At 41.7% G+C, this 16,381-nt stretch overlaps 1 protein-coding gene across 2 annotated transcripts in view; it reads left to right on the top strand.

The window, feature by feature from the left end:
- tp53 (tumor protein p53) overlaps nt 1–16,381 on the top strand; it is a 40,813-nt gene that overhangs the window by 20,742 nt on the left and 3,690 nt on the right. For both annotated transcript variants that reach the window (XM_084312838.1, XM_084312837.1), the window contains exons 8-9: nt 11,285–11,409; nt 11,975–12,084. In XM_084312838.1, coding sequence (XP_084168964.1) covers nt 11,285–11,409; nt 11,975–12,084 — 235 coding nt within the window. The remainder of the gene's footprint in view (nt 1–11,284; nt 11,410–11,974; nt 12,085–16,381) is intronic.

The following is a 16,381-nucleotide window of genomic DNA, read 5'->3' as shown; positions in this document are numbered from 1 at the left end:
ACTCTTGATCAAACAAAGATGAATGTCCCTATTGGGATTAATAGTGCAATAACTTTTCACCAAACTTCACTTAAAACAAATAAAAGCTGCCTCTTGATCATCAAACAAGAATGCATTTAATAAAGTGCAAATCTAACTTCACTAATCTAAACATCACTTTTTGTAAAATAAAAGGTGATTTAAAAAAATTACATATTTTCATTTAAAAAAAATCTTCCTAAATCATTCATTAAAATTAAACGATAAAATCAATTAATCGCCCAGCCCTAGTAGAGGTAAAAATGTAAGGGGAAAAAAAGGCGGTATTAACAATATAATTAACTGGACATGCACATATGGGCAACAAGGTGCAAGATGAGGGTATGTATGCCCTCAGTTATATTTGCCCTACAATAAATATAGTTACAATATATATATAATCTAAAAATGCTAAATATATGCTCTGATGAAGTATACAGTATACACAAGGTGCAGTATGCATAAGGTATGTATGCCGTGTTATACATCATACATTATATATTGTCCTTTTAGGTGGGTGTCAGGCACTCAGTGATGGAAGTGTCTCTTCTGTGTGTGTGTGTGTGGTAGGGCTGGGTGATTATTTAATTTGTGACCCAGTCTAGCGCAAATGCCTACAAGTCTCCATTTTCATTTTCCACATTGTGAAAGTACAGAATGTAAACTTTCAAATGATGCGTCATACTTTGAAATCTGAGTGTTATTATTATGATCTCAGTTTAAATCTTGTAAGCTGTCTTTTTTCTCAGAGACTGAGGCCCAGTCCACACGATCACAGGTATTAACCCTTTAATCGCCAAGGACGAGTTAACACGTCATTCTCCGCCATGCGTAATCTGCCACTGACGCCGTAACACGTCATTGAGATCAATATTTCAAAAATCTGTGATGGCAATCATATTTCACCCGCGGAGACTTGAGATCTCCTGTTGATCTCCTCTCAACTCTCCAACGGTTCAAGAGCGCCATCTGGTGGCCGATCGGCGGATCACCCAAACAGCAAACCGGAAACAGAAAGTGGTGCTCATCCAAATTCGGTCCGGCCACTCGCTATAGCTCCCGGGGCTCCATCTCGACACACTGGATAATCAATCGCTCGCCCTAACTCAATAAACAACGTTATTTGGACGTATATAGTATTATACAACCTGGAAATGGTTCATCTAGATCAGGGGTGGCCAACCTTTTTTGAACCAAGATCTACTTTTTTATTTACCACCTAGCCCGAGAGCTACCAGCCAAAATTGTATATTGTAAGCCGTCATTTGAGGCTTTATAAAAGCAGCATAATGAACACATCTGTCAGTGCCGAGTCCGACCTCATCTTAAATAACAAACAGCATTGCTTGTTGTAGTTAACACTTTGGGTGCCGGGACACGTCTTCTCACGTCTTTGCTGGCCATGCTAAAGTTGCCGGGGGTTATATCAATATTTCAAAAATCTGCGATCGGATTCATAATGTCCCTCCGCTGGCCTGAGATCCACCAGCAGGACCCACTGAGCTCTCTGGCGGTTCAGGAGCGCCATCTGGTGGCCGATCGGCGCAACCGCTTAACAGGAAGCGCAGTAGAGGTTTTGCTAGACGTCCGTATTGCTTCCGGCCACTCGGTACATGTCCCGTGACTCTAGCTCGTCACACTACATAGCGATCGATTGCCAATAACTCGATAAACAACATGATTTGGACGTATATACCATTATACAAGCTGGAGATGGACCGGGTAATAATATATCCCATAATGATAAAATTTCTACTCGGCGATGATCGCCCAACGGCGCGCGGAGACTGGGGTGAGTTTCAGCGTGTAACGTTACCGTCTTCGATAATAACTGATATTATCAACATTTGACCCACATTAGATGATTGGTATAACGCTGCCCACGGAATTATAAACGCCCCCTCGCCCATCCGGTCAACATCAGATGACGTGTAGTAACTTCTAGAAGTACGTCTAGTTGGAATTTTTTATATCGCGCTGATTGCCATCAAACTGTATTTCATCATCAATATAATGCATTTGGGGCTATATATCACGTTCTGGAGAAAGCTGCAGAAAGAGATGAAAACATACTTATACATTAGACCATACTTTACTATGAATATGTGAATGAAAAAGTTTAACGTTGCTACACAATGAACAATACATATAGGACTTTGAATGGGCCCTAATAATGGCAATGTAGCAATAGAATTTAAAAAGTTATAGCCCTGCAAAGAAGGGGACTTTCTCCATAGACAAATAGCGCTGGCAATCTATGGTATATCATTAATTTAACCTTAGGCAACCAAAGTGTTAACAAGGAGAGGAAGAGTTGATTTAGCAAAAAAAAATTTTTTTTTTTTTTTTTTTTAATAATAAAATTTTATTAATCAAGATCTACTTGAAATCAACCCGCGATCTACCTGTCGATCGCGATCGACTGGTTGGGCACCACTGATCTAGATCAACATCCCATAATAGGAAACTTTCTACTCCAAGCTGATCGCCCAATGGCCCGAGGAGACTGGGGTAAGTTTCAGCGTTTATTATTACCGTGTTCGATACAAACTGCTCTGATGATCATATCACCAACACTACATGAATCATCTAACGTTGGCCACGGAATTATAAACGACCCCCCCCCCCCTCCGGTCAACATCAGATGAGTAGTAACTTCTAGAAGCACGTACATTTGAAATTTGTTATCTGGCGCCGATCGCTATCAAACTGTATTTGATCATCAATATAATGCATTTATGGCTATAAATCACGTTCTGCAGAAAACGATAACATTTATACTTTAGACCATATTTTAGTATGAATATGTGAATGAAAAAGTAGAACGTTGCTACATCCTAAACGATAGATACTTGACGTTGAATGGGCCATAGTAATGTCAATTTAGCAATACAATTTAAATCAGCCAGCCATGTGCTGTGGAGCGGAACCGGAAGTCCTCCCTGGACTCCAGTTTTCTTTTTTTAAAACTTTTTTTTTTTTTTTTTTTTTTTTTTTTTTTTTGCGTTTATCGCTTTTCTGGTCAAGCATGACCGACAGAAACAGGTTGAAATGGGATGTAGAGCAGGGGAAGACATTCTGAGAAATGACGGCGGGTCCGGGAATCGAACTCGTGTCCCCCAGATCCGTGACGAGCACGGTTTTCCCCGACGCAGAAATAGCGCTGAGATATGCGGTGAGCTACGGGAGCTCCCTGGACTCCGGTTTTCAAAGACCGCGGTTGCAGTGTAGCAAAACCCCGGTTGTGTGTGGGCGAACAGTGCAACTGCTCACATACAATCACGGTTACATTAAACCCAGCGTTCGTGTGGACAGGGCCTGAAGCAGTGAAAAGTGCTCTCAAAGGTGATGCCACATTTTAACACCTATGCAAGTTTGTGGTGGGCGTAGACAATATCTCCCATCCACACCTCTCCCCTGAATAGTATTAACATAATTAAGTGCTGTGACAGGCATGCTGTCATGACTGATCAGAATGGATGCAATCATGCATCATCCACTCTTACCCCAAAACGGGGGGGGGGGGGGGGGGGCATAAAAATCACAGATTCATTCTGCAATTAAATAACATCACTGGACGTACCCGGGTGATAATATGTAAGGGATAATGTATAGCTACGAGGTCATTGTCGCAAAATAATTGACCGACACGGAGTTTAGAACGCAGAGGTGTTTTAAACATCAGTGAAGGTCAATTATTTTCCCTTACAATTTTTTTTTGACTAATATAATAATGCAAGGAAACCGTTTCAAAGTGCAATAAACCTTTATTTAACATTGGAAGACATTTAAAATATCCTAAATAAAAAAATTCTCAGTTTGATTGTTTATTATAAAACAAAAATTAACTGGAAACGAGCCCTCTGTCTGGCTTTTTGTGTCATCCTTTTAACATGTACATATATTTTTAATTCATTACCCGCCAAAATCGATGTTCAGCGTTATTGCCCGCCATGCGTTGTCTGCCAATATCGCTGTACAGCGTGTTTCATGGTCATATTTTCAAGCCGGGACCACAACGCTTCTCAAAGGGTTGGCTCGCTCGACACGCGACGGCTCCAACTCGTCTCGTAGTGACGGCTTCGTTCTACCACATCAAAACAAGTCAGTCTATTAATAGCCCATCGCGCCGGGCATAAGAAGTTAATTAAACTTGACAGAAATGTATATCGACGATAATTATCGATAGAGTTATATGAAAATAATTGTATTTTATCACTATAACGTTTTTGGCCATATCGCCCAGCCGGACGTGAGTTTCAGCGTTTTTCTTTATCATTTTTGATACAAACTGCTCTGATCAATATATCACCCATACTACATGAATCATTTAACGTCGGTCACGGAATTATAAACTACCCCCCTGAACATCTCCATAGACTAATAGCGCTGGCAGAGAATGGTTTAGGATGATCAAAGTGGTGGCAGAGAATGGGTTGATGTACCTTGCGGTACCATGTACAAAATGTTAATAAAGTATGAGGAAAAAACTGTGGAAACGTAATAAATAAAAAGGCAGTGAAACGATAATCAAATAAACACAAATATATACTATCTCTATTGGAATGGAGACTTCAGCACAGGATAAACTAGGGATGGGCAAAAATAATCCAGATCGATTGATCACATGATGTACTCGTGGAGGAAACCGCTGTACAAAATAAACCTCTTTTCCGGTGTTTTCGACTTTTATTTTGAAACCCACCGACCGGAGCGCAAGTATTGTTGTTATTATCCTAGCAGAACGTATGAGCGGACTTGTCTCGTCCGGTTCTGTTTTTGAGCTAATGATAAAACAAATGTTGAGATTGTTGGTGAACAACTAACTTTAGGTTAGTTTTAACGTTGGCTACTAACGTTAGATGCAGCTACTACAGGCAATCGGGGATGAGGAGGAAGCGTCAAACTAATAGAATAGCCCTGTGGTGGTGCGTAGGCACGACTCGAAACTACCTGTTATAATAAATTAATTCATGTTTAACTTGTCCCCGTGTCCAGTCCTTTGACTAGCCCCACCCGTTCATTGTAAACAATGATGCATGTATTTGTATTAACGTTATTGTGTGTTGTAGCTAAGCTATACATTGTAGTGTTGTCACGATACTGGAATTTCGACTTCGATACGATACCTTAAAGTATCGATATTTGATACTTTTTCGATACAAAAAAAAATATATATATATATAATGTATATATATATTTATTTTTAATTTTTTTAAACATTTTCCTTTTTTGCTGGTTGATTCTCCTCAGCTTCTCTCTGCTACTATAAGAAAAGATAAATATAACGCTTTTAAAACCCTTTGTTTATCTTTAGATCACACATTTAAAAATCTCACTTCAATCATTTTTATTGCAGAACATGGTATTTTCTCAAGTAATCCGTGTTGCATGTACCTGACAAACTGAACTGTTTGTATTAGGGATGCACCGATATGAAAATTGGCCACCGATACCGATTGTTCAACTAACACTATCGGCCGATACCGATAGTTGTATATTTGTATATAAGTATTTGTAATTTTATTTTTATTTTTTTTAATGAAACTACTGTATATTTGTATGTTTGTATTTGTAGGCCTCTTTACTTACTTAAAAAAAAGGAAACATCAAGAAATATGTTTATGGTATTAATTCCACCATGCCATGTAGCACTATTTCTCTCCCAGTATCGTCTGGCGGCCTGCAGATGGATACTATTCTCTCAACCAGAGCTCTCAGCCAATGCAATAGAACCATTTTGATTGACAGTCGATTCAGCCAATTACGCCACACCGCTAGCACCCACCTCCTGCTGTTCTTACCACCAATCGGCAAGCGTTTATTCATTTTCTACTTTCGGGCATGCCGCTATTGATCTGCTTGCGACTCGAGAGCACAACAAACTTAACGTAGCTAATACCTTAGCTGCCCGGCCCGCCGACCAGCGCTCCACAGCATGACCAAATGAGACATAATGATTTTACTGCAACAAATGTTATAATAAAACAAAGCCTTTCTATACATTTGTCTGGTTGAAAACTTTATTAACAGATTGCAGAATGGGTAGTTGGGTACGAAATGGAACTGAGCTATGAACGGAATAATGCCTTGCTTACTTGCTGTGTTTGGGTAAATAATATGCTGATGTTATATTGAACGTGTAACACTAACTATATAACATTATTAACTAACTAGCTACCGTACCGGGAGCTCACGTTGATGCCTGGATGGTGCTAACTAACTAGCTACCGTTCCGGGAGCTCACGTTGATGCCTGGATGGTGCTAACTAACTAGCTACCGTACCGGGAGCTCACGTTGATGCCTGGATGGTGCTAACTAACTAGCTACCGTACCGGGAGCTCACGTTGATGCCTGGATGGTGCTAACTAGCTACCGTACCGGGAGCTCACGTTGATGCCTGGATGGTGCTAGCTACCGTTCCGGGAGCTCACGTTGATGCCTGGATGGTGCTAGCTAACTAGCTACCGTTCCGGGAGCTCACGTTGATGCCTGGATGGTGCTAGCTAACTAGCTACCATCCCGGGAGCTCACGTTGATGCCTGGATGGTGCTAGCTAACTAGCTACCATCCCGGGAGCTCACGTTGATACCTACTAACTGGCTACCGTTCTGTGATTTGTTTACTTCAAGGTTGAAGAAAGTGCACTTTTAGGTTGAAAGAACGGGGGCCGGGGGCGGCGTTGTACAGGTCGCGACGCGTTTTGCTTTTTGACGCGACACAAATTGATGGATATTTATCGGCTACTGCCATCGGCACATTCGAGCTTATAGGCCGATTGCAGTCAACAAGGCACTTATCGACCGATACCCGACCGATACATCGGTGCACCCCTAGTTTGTATTAGTCATATTCCGACTTAACTGAATGCACGTGTGTGTGTGTGGACTACTGTACTATTACAGGTATTGAAATAAACAATGCAACTTCCTTATACATTTTTTATTTTTTATGAATAATTAAATATCGATATTTCGGGAAATGAGTATCGAAACCGTTTTAAATATTCAGAATCTATATGTATCGATTTTTGGATATTTTTGACAACACTAATGCATTGTATTTAGTTTGTTAGCTATTTAGCTAATGTTGCTAGCATTGAATAGCGTCAACGCTAGATCTTTAATCTTTATTTAGCAGTCCAGTTTCTCCGGGCAGTAGCGAGTAACTACTTGGGTCTAAAAATAGCTACACTACAAAGAACGCTACATGGTTAAAAGGAGCAACGCTATTGAGAAATGTAGTTAAGCTATGTGGCGTTGCCCCACGGAGCTCCCGTGCTGTACTCTGTAGTAAAGCCAGCGGCCCCCCACACGGAGAGTGACTGACGAGAGGTACTGGTTCCGCCTCATTAAAACAAACACGCAAATAGCAATTAATCGCGCCGTTAAAATCATTGCATTCATTTTAATTATCGTGCCGATTAATCGATTTATTGCTTATCGCGGCAGGCCTAAGCATGACATCTGATTTATTAATGCCAATACTAAAGATTAGGGACAAACGCAATTGGCACAAGTGTAAAGCATGCATTAGTCACTCAGTTTTAACATCCGCCGAAAGCATGCATTAGTCACTCAGTTTTAACATCCGCCGACTAGTGTTGTCACGATACTGGAATTTCGACTTCGATACGATACCTTGAAAAGTATCTATATTCGATACCATTTTCGATACAAAAAAAATATATATATTTTTTTCTTTTAACAAATTTTGCTTTTGTTGCTGGTTGATTCTCCTTAGCTTCTCTCTGGTACTATAAGAGAAGATAAATATAACACTTTTAAAACCCTTTGTTTATCTTTAGATCAGACATTTAAAAATAACTAAATTATCTAATCTAAATCAAACTCCTCTTAAAAACAAAAACCTGTTTTAACCTAGCCATCTATAAAACATCATGCTAAAACTGTGAAACAAACTCTCCTAAAGAAAGAAATACATAGCAAACATGACTCAGTTATGCAATAGTGCTGCTGCTTTTTCTTTGGTTAAAACAACTACAACAATTTTCATGACGGCGAGAGAGAGAGAGCGAGAGAGATCTCCGGAGCATTTATTAACATTACATTTTCAACAAGATTGCTGCTAATTAAACACTTCATGGAAACGGGGTAACGTTATGTCGAGTTCATACGTGTACTAGTGTAGTATGAATGAACTCGACTTAACGTTACTCCGTTTCCATGAAGTAATTATAAAGGTGGCCAGCTAGCTAGCATAAGCTAACGGAGGAACGACTAGCTAACGTTAGCTAATAGCTGTATCGTTGGCACTGCTCTGTAACAACGCTTGCAAATGGGCTTTAGCTTTTACTTCGTCGTTTACTTCAAACCCGAAGTACTTCCAAACAGCACTTCTGCTGTTTTCTTTATCCACAAGCACAAGTTGCGGAGGCACTAGCCATCTTCGGAGCTAAAATCTTTGTTTACAAACTGAAGACTGGTCTGCGAGGGGGAGGAGTGGCAAGCGTGCTCTGCAACAGCGTGCGTCTGTCTGTCAACAACTTGCGGTAGAACACTGCGAGCAAGCCAGCTGGTATCAATATTTCGGGAAATGAGTATTAAAACCGTTTTAAATATTCAGAATCTATATGTATCCATTTTTATCGATATTTTTGACAACACTACTGCCGACTACTAAAGATTAGGGACAAACGCAATTGGCACAAGTGTAAAGCATGCATTAGTCACTCAGTTTTAACATCCGCCCACTTAGCTCACCTCGTTTGTCAGCTGGCTGTGGAGCCTATGGTCACAAGTTCAAATCACTCTTAGGTCGCTTTCACACAGGGGCTGTTTGGTCCGGACTTTCGGACCAGAATTTCGGGTTTGTGTGAATGCGTGTCGAACTCGGTTCGCGGACCAAACGGGCGAACTCTGGTCCGCCTGAAAACGTCGGTTCGGCTTCATCGAACCAAACGCGAACCAAATATAGGAAGTGATTATTATTACCACTGCTCGCAGCACTCACTGCAAAACAAGCACACTGCATCTAATCTATCTATCTATCTAACTGTGCATCTTGGGAAGAAGGAATAAAAAACGCGGCTTATTATTATTACCGAGGCGCACGGCATTGGATCAATGATCAATGCCACGTCAATACTATTATTACCTTACCACTGCTCGCAGCATTCATTCACTGCAAAACAAGCACACTGCATCTATCTATCTATCTATCTATCTATCTATCTATCTATCTATCTATCTATCTATCTATCTATCTATCTATCTCTATCTATCTATATATCTGTGCATCTTGGGAAGAAGGAAGAAAAAACGCGGCTTATTATATTATTAATAAAACAGCTACTTGTGGGCACTCATAAAAACACTGGTCTACAAGTTGTTTAGCGAGAGGATGGTGGTAATGTGCTTCAATAGAACAATGGATCAATGCCATGTCAAAACTCGCCTCCGCTCCGCTGATCTGGAGGACTCGCAGTCCACACACAGACACACACGCGCGCGCGCCCACACACGGGCTCGCAGCCACACACACATTTCCACTGTCCAATAGACAAGCGCCCTTTTCGACCGCGTGACATTGTTCAGAAGGTTCGGTCCGCCTCACAGATTTCTATGTGAACGCAGGCGAACCAAATGAAGAATGCAACAATGTTGCAACTTCACCCCCAGAACCGCACCGAGTCCACCAAAACTATATGTGAAAGCGACCTTAGTTCAAGTTTATTTTTTATTTAATTTTTATTTTTTATACGTTTAATAAATGTATCCACTCTGGTTGGATGGTGTGTATGTATGTATGTATGTATTGTGCTGTATAATGACAATACATTTGAATCGAATCTCATTTTGAAATCGCTACCTGTTGAGTGGATCACCATGGTGCAATGCGCTCGGCAGTGTAGCGATTTCAAAATGAGATTCGATTAAAATGTATTGTCATTATACAGCACAATACATACATATACATACACACCATCTAACCAGAGTGGATACATTTATTAAATGTAAAACATTTTTTTAACTAAGAGTGATTTGAACTTGTGACCATAGGCTCCACAGCCAGCTGACGAACGAGGTGAGCTAAGTGGGCGGATGTTAAAACTGAGTGACTAATGCATGCTTTACACTTGTGCCAATTGCGTTTGTCCCTAATCTTTAGTATTGGCATTAATAAATCAGATGTCATGTAATGACTCTGTGTGAATGTCTTTACCTGGCTCAGTGAATCTGAATAAACACACAGCGTGGGCGTACCTCCCAACGCGCAGCTATTCAGATGCAAAAATAAACCCAGCCCCCACCTCTCCTCTGTGGAGGGGACAAACTTTTTCAAAACAGCCTTTTTTAAACACAGAATTCTTACAATTAGAGTTATTATATATGTTCGCTGTTATACTAAATATGTTCTTAAACACTAACTGTAATTATATATATATGTATAAAAAAAACATGTTTCTTTTTTCTTTTATTGTCTGTCATTTTACCCTGCCGACTTGTAGGCACCATCGCCAGACTGGGTCACATTTAATTTCAAACCTTTATTTCCACTTTATAAGACACTGAGGTTACCCTAATTTACAACAAGCTTACAAAAAAAGAATTTCGTACATATGGCCACATACTATTTTGGCTTCCCACGATCATGAAATCGAGATAAAACGTATTATGCTGCGTTGCACTCGTTTTGTCTTATGTTGTAAATGCAGCGCACCCTTCCTTCACAGCAGTGCGCTCCTCCCCTCTCAAGCCCAAATGGTAGTTTCAGGAGGAGGGAGCTGCACTGCACATTTCTTCAGTTCATTTGAAACGTCTTTGGTAACTTGTAGAAGGTGACAGAAAGGCAGCCTTTGGTGGAGAGGAAAGGTGAAACAAATTCAGTCTCAGTCGTGTGATGTTCTCAAATCGGTGAGTAATCGTGTTTAATAATCGTGTTTAATAATAGTTATTTCAATATCAATCAAAATAATTGTGATTATGACTTAATCGACCAGCCCTAGTTTGTGTGTGTGAGTGTGTCCAAGCAAAAGAGTTTGTTTATTTCTAACATATGTGTCCTGTCCGTCCTGGTGGCTCGGTCTCTAACCTCTCCTCTTCCACTCCCTCCCCAGCAGTCAGGTCTGTCCTGGTGGCTCTCTGTTTCTAACCTCTCCTCCTTTACTCCCTCCCCAGCGGTCAGGTCTGTCCTGGTGGCTCGCTGTCTCTTAACTTCTCCTCCTCCACTCCCTCCCCAGCGGTCAGGTCTGTCCTGGTGGCTCTCTGTCTCTAAACCTCTCCTCCTCCACTCCCTCCCCAGCGGTCAGGTCTTGGGCCGGCAGTGTTTCGAGGTGCGCGTTTGTGCCTGTCCAGGAAGGGACCGCAAGACGGAGGAAGAGAACACCCTGAAGGCCCAGAATGGAACAAAGTCGACAATGAAACGAAGTAAGACTTTGCTGTGTGGTCCAGGTATTACATTTGGGGGGGGCAGCCCAGCTGTCAGGAAATAAAATTATATTAAATGGGCTACGAGGAGCTTGGTGCGTCTGACGAGAGCTTGTATGGATGGCACAGGAGTTTAAATTGGCGCACACAAGTGCAGCTGCCAGTTCAGTGTCGCTATGTGTTTATTTATTTTTGTGCTAGTATGGTCTTGAAATAGATTTTAAGTGGTATTAAAAAGGTCTTAAAGTCTTACATTTAACTAGTTTAAACCTGCAGTCACCCTGACAACACCCACCACCATCCAGCTATTTGATAGTCACTGGGAACTATTCAAATACTATCGAAACCCCCACCTCCACGTTAACATACGATTTAGTTTTTACTTGATGGCGAACGTGAGATAATCCAACAAGCGAGCTCGCTGGCTGCGGTCATTGCAAGCAGCGAGATGTTTTAGCCGTCGCAGCAGGCCAACAAAAGCAGTCCCTCCGAAGGTTTCGTGCTTGAGATGTCCAAGCTTTCGCGCTAACGTCCTCCTGGCTGACAACCTTGTCTCCTGTTACAGAAAGCGCTCCACTGCCTCCCCCTGCTGTCCCTGACATGTCTGTAGCCAAAAGGACCAAAGCTGCCTCTAGCGCCGAAGAGGAAGACTACAAGGAGCTGTTTACACTCCAGGTAAAACACTTTTACACCCCCGCTCTCATTTCCAATAAAAATACCTAAAAAGGTAACCTATGCACACGAGAACTAATTTCATCCTGCAACTTTTGGAAGCAACCAATACCATACAGGGCTCTACAGTGGGACCATATTGCTTGCATATGCCCCTAGAAATATGTGTGCGCGAACCGGAAAAATCAATTACTCGCGCGGTGTGCAAGTGAAGATTACAGCCTCAGTCATGCTTTTTTTTCTCTCTGCTGATAAATCGTTAAACTACAAGTCCCACGTTGCACTCAAGCCAACGGTCCAATTACAATAGAGTGACATGACTGGTTTCACGGGAAATAAAGGAAATGACTAATCGGAAGCTCTAATTAGCTCTAGCTCTACGCTAACCTTTTCCCCAAGTGCTCCTAAATGAAAAACTTTAGGAGCACACAAAGAAATTTAGGAGCACACAAAAATATTTAGGAGCACAGTGAAAATATTTCAAGTAACAGAGTTTTATAATTTTTTTTATAAATGTATATTTGTACTGTGCGTGCATGTGCAAACGGGAACGGGACACACATCTGTGCAATAGCACATACCACCAAAGTCACTGGCCCACTGTGTGCGTGTGCAAACGGGAATGGGACACAGACATTTGAACTATTAATTACGTGATTAATGCCTACTGTGGCAAAAGTTGTAGCCAACAACTAGGCCTAATAAGAAAGGCAGTGACATTGAACAAAAAGGAGACACTGAGACACTGGCATTACCACCAGGGCCATCAGTAGAGGGGGGAGCTAGTGTTGCTCTTCTAGAAAAATAATCCTTTCAGGGTTGCCTATTGAAATACTGTACACCTCCAGTACAGAAACATTGTTTATGAGTTTGCGTGTCAGGTAGACCATTAGTCGACTCGATTCTGACAATTACGTCACACCGCTTGCACTCTGGCCGTCCGGCGCTGCAGCTGGACCCTATTGCCCACCTCTGCGTGTTGATAACGCTAGCCAAGTTAGCTGTACACACATACACAGTGGGCCAGTTACTTTGGTGTAGGGGTGTAACAATGCATCGCAATGCATCGATCCTAAGGGGAAAATTCAACTGCATCGATTTGAAAATGTTAGAATCTATTATCGCAATTTTAATGTTTACACGTTATGTTATTGTCATGTCCGTTACAGCCAACACAACGACATACGCTACTGCATCAACGTTATGATTAACAAAGCAAGGCATTCGTTTTGTTGCATTAACGTTATATTACTATTGCTATCGATACATCTAGGTGTTCTCAAATCTATTGCTATTGGTAAGACTAGAATATTACATTAACTTAATGTTACTTGTGTCTCAGAAAACGCTCGCATATCACAATGGCGGACTCTCAGGAAGTAAAAGAGAAAATGAGAGCTTCCGATTGGTCATTTCCTTTTTTTTATTTTTATTTTTTTTAACCAGTCACGTCACTCTACTGTGATTGGACCGTTGGCTTGAGTGCAATGTGGGACTTGTAGTTTTTTAACGATTATAGCGGAGAAAAAAGCGCGTGCAAGTAATTGATTTTTCCGTTTCGCACACACATATTTCTAGGGGCATATGCGAGCAATATGGTCGCACTGTAGAGCCCTGCATCAATGTATGATCACTGCCACCAGTCTAAGCCTATGGAGATGTTCACCTTCTTTGCAGGGCTATAACTTTTTAAATTGTATTGCTAAATTGACATTACTATGGCCCATTCAACATCGATTATCGTTCAGGATGTAGGAACGTTATACTTTTTCATTCATAGATTCATACGAAAATACTGTCTAGAATATAAATATGTTTTTATCGTTTTCTGCAGTAATTCCTAGAACGTGAGTTATAGGCATAAACGCATATATAGATTATCGACTGCCGTTTGTTGCCGATACACTCATGCTGAAAATGACGTCAGCGTCCTCTTACCGTTCGCCGATGAGACTGGAGGAAAAAGATCCCACTTATTTGACAGTGATCTACTCTATCCATTTCCGGTTTGTATAATAATAAACGCCCAAATCATATTGATTATTGAGTTATGGCAGCGATCCATATACACGATGTGTGTCTAGAGTCCCGCAACAATATGCGAGTGCCGGACGCATTTGCCCGGTGCACCGAGATCACCAGAGATCCATTTCCGGTTGTAACTCGTCGATCATCCACCAGGCGGCAGTATTGAAGCGTTGCAGAGTTGTGCAGGCTCCCACTGCATCAGACCAGGCTCCGTGAGGGCATTCTGAATGCCTGTACGTTAATGCCAAGCAAGCAGTGCAAAAATGCTTCCGCATTCGTCACCGCACGCTAGTGCGGTAAAGCGCCCTTCTTTTCAGACAAATGCTACCGTGCGTGCACCGGCGGCGGCGTGCTCGCTCAGGTGCGTGCGTGCGCCGGCGTGCTCGCGCGAGGTGCCCGCGCATGCGCATGAGATCCCGCCTTGAGCGGAGCTCAATATATATAAGTCACCGCCCCTTATTCAGTATCTACCAATAGCTCAATTGGCAAGGACACATGGCTGTGGATCCTATGGCTTGTTTGCTGGCGAGTTCGAATCCCATCGAAAATATTTTTTAACGTGATTTTTTTTTAACGTGTATTATTTCGCCGGTTAAGGTTATTTCGCCGGTTAAGGTTAGGCATGGTTAAGGTTAAGGTTAAGGTTAGGCATTGTTTCGGAGTTGGTTAAGGTTAGAACGGTTAAGTTTAGGCGCTGTTAAGGAGCTGGTTAAGGTTAGAGTTTGTCAAAGAGAATGGCAATATAATTTCTATGGTTAAGGTTAGGCATGGTTTCGGAGTTGGTTAAGGTTAGAACGGTTAAGTTTAGGCGTTGTTAAGGAGCTGGTTAAGGTTAGAGTTTGTCAAAGAGAATGGCAATAGACAGCCTATTTCCGCGCGACCTGGGCGCTGGGCGGCGGAAAATGAAAGGCGCATTACTGCATGCCACTACGTTAAATTTTTGCACTGCTTGCTTGGCATAAAGCTACACGCATTCTGAATACCATGGCGAAAAAATGAAATATGATCTCAATAACGTTGTACGCCGTGGAATGGCAGAATTAGCATGACCTTGAAACACGTTGTACGACGTTTATGGCGCAAGATGTGTTAACAATTTCAGTGCCCAGCATGGGGCGCACATTTAGTGCTTGAATGCCCACCATCCACTTCAATGTTAGCATTAATATCTCCTTATCTTTTTATCCACTTTTTCTCCCATTTTCTATTTGTCTCCCATCCCAATTTTCGTATCATCCAATTCAACCTTCCCCTGTCTCGAACGCTGTTTCTTGCCTCCAACAAGCCGGCTGCAAAGTCATACATAGCACGAGTCCTCTCCGATACTCGAAGTAACAGCAGTCGCATCTTTTCACCTGCGCGTCGCGATCTTTCAGCGTCAGGGGTCTGCGCTTTGGACGGGCGCCGCCCCCATCGCTTCCTGATTCTACTGCGCAGGCGCACCAACCGACCTGTAGGAGTCGCTGTCCACAACGCCCGATCCCCACCCATCAGTTTCCCACCCCCTAATACTGCCAATGTGTATTAGTACGGACGACCAGCTAAACTGAAAGCAATGTGGAGTGCTGGGCTCGAACAGGCGAACCCAACGTCTCCAGTATTCGTGGTGCCTAATATCGCCTAATCTATGTTTTAAATTATGGCTATGTGTCTAATCTGCCCGTCGCTTATCAATTACTCATTTTCCAGTCAACATTGTCGAAGCGGATTGTTTTTTTATCGGTTAATTTCCGTTTTATAGCATTTTCAAAAGCCCTCGTTTTCAAGGGGGGAAAAAACAATCCGCGATAAACGCCCTGTACTGTAATATTCTAGAACGTTGTAATTTTTCGGCCTATTTATGAAGCGTTTTCAAACGGTAGACTCGGTTGATGAAATATGAATTCAGATCGCTAATAAAAATTAAATAAAAAATGTTAAGGGGATGCAGACCAGAGAAAGACTTTTGTCTCGTTTACATCAGGGTTCCCCATTTTTCATCATAACGTATATGACTTTTTTTTTTTATCAAATTTCATTTATTACCTTTTTTCAACTGCAAAGTAAAACTGTCAACATGTTTTATCTAATAAAATAAATCATCTCACTTCAATCATTTTTATTGCAGAACATGGTATTTTCTCAAGCAGACAAATGTAAACACTGTAATCTGTGTTGCATGTACCTGACAAACTGAACAGTTTGTATTACAGTCATATTCCAACTTAACTGAATGCACGTGTGTGTGGACTACTGTACTATTACAGGTATTGAAATGAACAATGCAACTTCC

The sequence above is a fragment of the Notolepis coatsorum genome (assembly GCF_963971535.1).
Source record: "Notolepis coatsorum genome assembly, chromosome: 4".
NCBI classification, from domain to species: domain Eukaryota; kingdom Metazoa; phylum Chordata; class Actinopteri; order Aulopiformes; family Paralepididae; genus Notolepis; species Notolepis coatsorum.
The sequence above is the reverse complement of the archived record's forward strand: the minus strand, read 5'-3'. Positions and strand labels throughout refer to the sequence as shown.